Source organism: Bicyclus anynana, chromosome 3 (assembly GCF_947172395.1).
Source record: "Bicyclus anynana chromosome 3, ilBicAnyn1.1, whole genome shotgun sequence".
NCBI classification, from domain to species: Eukaryota; Metazoa; Arthropoda; class Insecta; order Lepidoptera; family Nymphalidae; genus Bicyclus; species Bicyclus anynana.
The window spans coordinates 664,975-668,774 of record NC_069085.1 but is presented as its reverse complement, the minus strand read 5'-3'; the positions used below and the strand labels follow the sequence as shown (position 1 = coordinate 668,774).

Genomic DNA, 3,800 nt, shown 5'->3' with positions numbered 1-3,800 from the left:
GAAAAACTGGAGGCTGATGTGCGGCCTAGCCCACGGTTAAGAATTGTTTGCAGGATCTTTTTCTTAGATGTAATTACATTTTTTTAAAATCTCGTTATTCACGGTCCCTGCTGCCAAATTGAAAATTCATTAAGATTGCCACGTAAAAATTTTCAAAAGCACGACATTATGAATTACTGGCGGGCATCCGAGACTTCGTCCGCGTGGCATTCTGATTTTCACAAATCCCGCAGGAACGATGGATTTTTCCGGGATAAAAAATAGTCTATGTGTTAATCCTGAGTAAAATCTATTTCTATTTAAAATTTCAGCCATATGGCCGGGTTCCCACTACGCCGGACCGGCAGATCTGCCGAAAACCGGACACCGGACAGAGTGTTCACATTACATCGGATCCCGGAAGAAATTCAGACAGTCCTCAGTTGAATTTGGACCTGCGCGCACAATGGACGACGAAATTGTTGTGTTGTGGTGGTATCTTAATAGAAGGCAAAATAAAAGAAAACATTGGGTACACCCTATTTTACGGGAAAGATTTTCACTTGGAACATTTGAAACATTAATGGGTGAACTTAGAAGAGACGAATCAAAGTTCTTCAATTATTTTCGAATGACAGCAACCACTTTTGACGATTTACTGGGACGACTAGACATAAGAGTACGAGATACAAGTTTCAGAGAATGTATTTGCCCAGAACAAAGATTAGCCATATGTCTAAGGTAAGATTATTTTATGCACTAGATTGCGTAATAATAGTTTTGACGTAGGTACCTACTTAAGACTGTATGAATGAATGAATGTTTGCTATGTATGTTTGTTTCATGAATGTGAATATATATAATGTGTGTGTGTGGGAGGGTGTATGTATTTGATAATCATTATGAATTAAAAATGCAAACAATTATTTAAGTATTTATTTGTACTCAAACTTAAATCCCTTCAAAATCTAAGTAATCTGAGTCTTGGGAATGTATGGAACGATTACTAGATGCTGATGGCGAAGCTGGAATCGGATTCGATGTCTGAGATGAAGTTGATGGTATAGATGTTGTTGCCTGTTGATTGCTACTATTATATTGCGTAGAGTATCCAGGGTAGTGTTGATCTTGCGTAGGTATTGGCTGTTGATTGACGCTATTATATGTGTAGTATCCAGAATACTGATCTGGTCCGGTTATCTGATTATATGAATCACGCCAATGTCCGTAATTTGGTCTCTCATAATTCCTACTTTTAATTTTTTGCAACATTGTCATGACGCTAGCTTGAAATTCTAAAGTCTCTTCGATAGTTAAAGTGTTCAAGATTGGTATAATGCCTTTGAAGAAAGATAGATGATGGTTTTCCTTTTCTGGGTTTATTCTGGAGTCCAAAAACTTTACCATCCTGTCATTTACCTCTTTATTATCAATTTTTTTTTTATCTTTAATTAAAGGTGAACGAAAATCTGATTCCATGCCTACTTCAGTCTCGGTTCTTGCTTTTTTTGAAACTGACTCATGTGGTGGTCGAGGTTCGGAGACTTTTTTCAAAAACATTAATTGCTCGTGATATAAATAATTTCGTGTCTTTTTGGTCGAAGATCCAGATTTAGACTCATCTTTTTGTTTCTTTACTGTCTTAAGCCACGAATCTCGTATATTATTCCATTTAGTTGAAACCTGTTTTCCTGAAATCAATAAAAAAATATCATAAAACAATACAATTTGTTTCTTGGTGACGTATAAAGTAATAATGTATTAACAAAAAATACTTTTTTTTTCAGATATTTAGCTTCAGGATGTTCATTCAAAGAAATACATTACTCATACAGAGTAGGCGTTTCGACAATAAGTAAACTAATAAAAGAAATGACCCACGTCATTTGGGAAAACCTAAAGACAGATTTCCTTAAGCTGCCTGATACTGAGAGAGAATGGGAGGACATCGCTTCAGGATTCGAAAGAAAAGCCAACTTTCCTCACTGTCTTGGAGCAGTAGATGGCAAACATATCAGAATTTTGAAACCAGCCAAGAGTGGTTCTATGTTCTTTAATTACAAGGAGTATTATTCTTTTGTATTAATGGCAGTTGTCGATTCAGAGTACCGATTTATTTTTATTAGTGTGGGCTCATTTGGCAAGGAATGCGATTCTAGTATATTAAAGGATAGTACATTTTGGCAAAAGATCAATGATGGTACTTTAAATGTACCAAAGCCTAGACCGCTTCATGAAAACTTGCACGAAGAATTACCGTTTATACTTGTTGGCGATGAAGGCTTTGCTTTAACACCTAATCTCCTACGTCCATATGGAGGTACACATTTGAATACTGATAAAAAGATTTTTAACTATAGACTAAGTCGAGCAAGAAGGTATGTTGAGTGCGCTTTTGGTATTCTGGCAAATAAGTGGCGAATAATCCATCGAGCTATAGATCTCAACGTAGACACAGCAATTCAAGTAATTAAAGCTTGTGCAGTCTTACATAATTTTGTAAGAGAAAAAGATGGTATAAATTTTGAAAGTTACCAAAATATAGAACATAGACAAGAACAAGAAACTACACCCATGAATCGAAATGTGTCGAGTTGAGGTGGCCCTAATGCCAACGCTATACGGACATTATTTACTAATTATTTTGTTTCAGATATTGGTTCCGTTCCGTGGCAGGCAGCAGCTATAAAATAAAATTTATCAATGCATTTACATTTTATCAATAAAACATTAAAAACTCACCGTACTGTTTTCTTTCTTTTTCATCCAGTTCATCAAAGTTTGGTTTCAGTATTAAACATACTTCAGGCCATGCTGCTAACTTTAAGTTTTTGTCTTTATAAACGTCTTCGGTCTTATCCCACAGAACAGGTCTCTCTTGGACAAGCGTAATTAAAGTTTCTGCTTGAATATCCATGCTAAACGTCTACTTTTACCAGAACATGCGAGCCGAATGACGTGAGTGGACCACGGGCGGGGCGAGGGGAGCACGAGCGGGGCGAGCGGGGGACAGATACCGGCACAAACTCGTTCACATTACTCCGGGCCCGGTCGTTCTACCGGCAATTCGTAGTGACAAAACGTTCGGTAGAAATGCCGGGCTCGGCAAAAATGCCGGACCCGGGATAATGTGAATAGCTTCATATAAATTGTACAGCCACTAGCTCTTCCGGCAGATTTACCGGCGCGGCAGATCTGCCGGTCCGGCGTAGTGGGAACCCGGCCATATGTTCCAAAACAAAGGAGCAAAGGAGAAACAAACATAGACACTTACACACAAACTTTCGCCATTGTAATATTTGTGTGATAATTTAAAATAATCATCAATAAAAACACAATTAGTATTAAAATAAATATGAAAATGGAGTTACAAAAATTAAACCAGGCTAAGATTTTTGAACAAGAAGTTTGTTGTGGGCTACTTCTCATAATATCTCCTAATATAATACACAAATATACAAAAAAACATACTGGCAAACGAACACTTTGTGTTTTTCAATATTTATTTAAGAAATTAAATATCACGTCTCTCAAACGGCGAAGGAAAGACATCGTAAGGAAACCTGCATACCTAAGAATTTTCCTAGCTCTCTACGTGTGTGAAGTCTGCTAATCCGCATTGGGCCAGCGTGGTGGACTATTAGTCTCAACAGTGAGCCGAATATGGGTTGTTAAGGATGATGTTTATTTTTAGTTCAGCTAATAAAACGTGAAGTGTGAGTAAGTTAGAACGCGACTCGAGAGAATTCATTCACATCAGCAGAGCGGTAACAAGTAAAGTGTAACAAAGGGGCGACATGAGTGGCGCTAAAACAATAAAA

General features: G+C 37.3%; 1 protein-coding gene across 2 annotated transcripts; it reads left to right on the top strand.

The window, feature by feature from the left end:
* The first annotated feature begins 316 nt into the window (after positions 1 to 316).
* LOC128199910 (uncharacterized) lies at positions 317 to 2,720 on the top strand. 2 transcript variants are annotated; one of them, XM_052891395.1, is made up of 3 exons: positions 317 to 720; positions 1,767 to 2,299; positions 2,633 to 2,720. In XM_052891395.1, exons 1-3 carry the CDS (start codon positions 446 to 448, stop codon positions 2,671 to 2,673), a joined length of 849 nt encoding a protein of 282 aa, XP_052747355.1. In that variant the 5' UTR covers positions 317 to 445; the 3' UTR covers positions 2,674 to 2,720. The 2 variants fall into 2 exon arrangements, with proteins under 2 accessions (XP_052747355.1, XP_052747354.1); XM_052891394.1 differs by having other exon boundaries at positions 1,767 to 2,720.
* Positions 2,721 to 3,800: the final 1,080 nt, after the last annotated feature.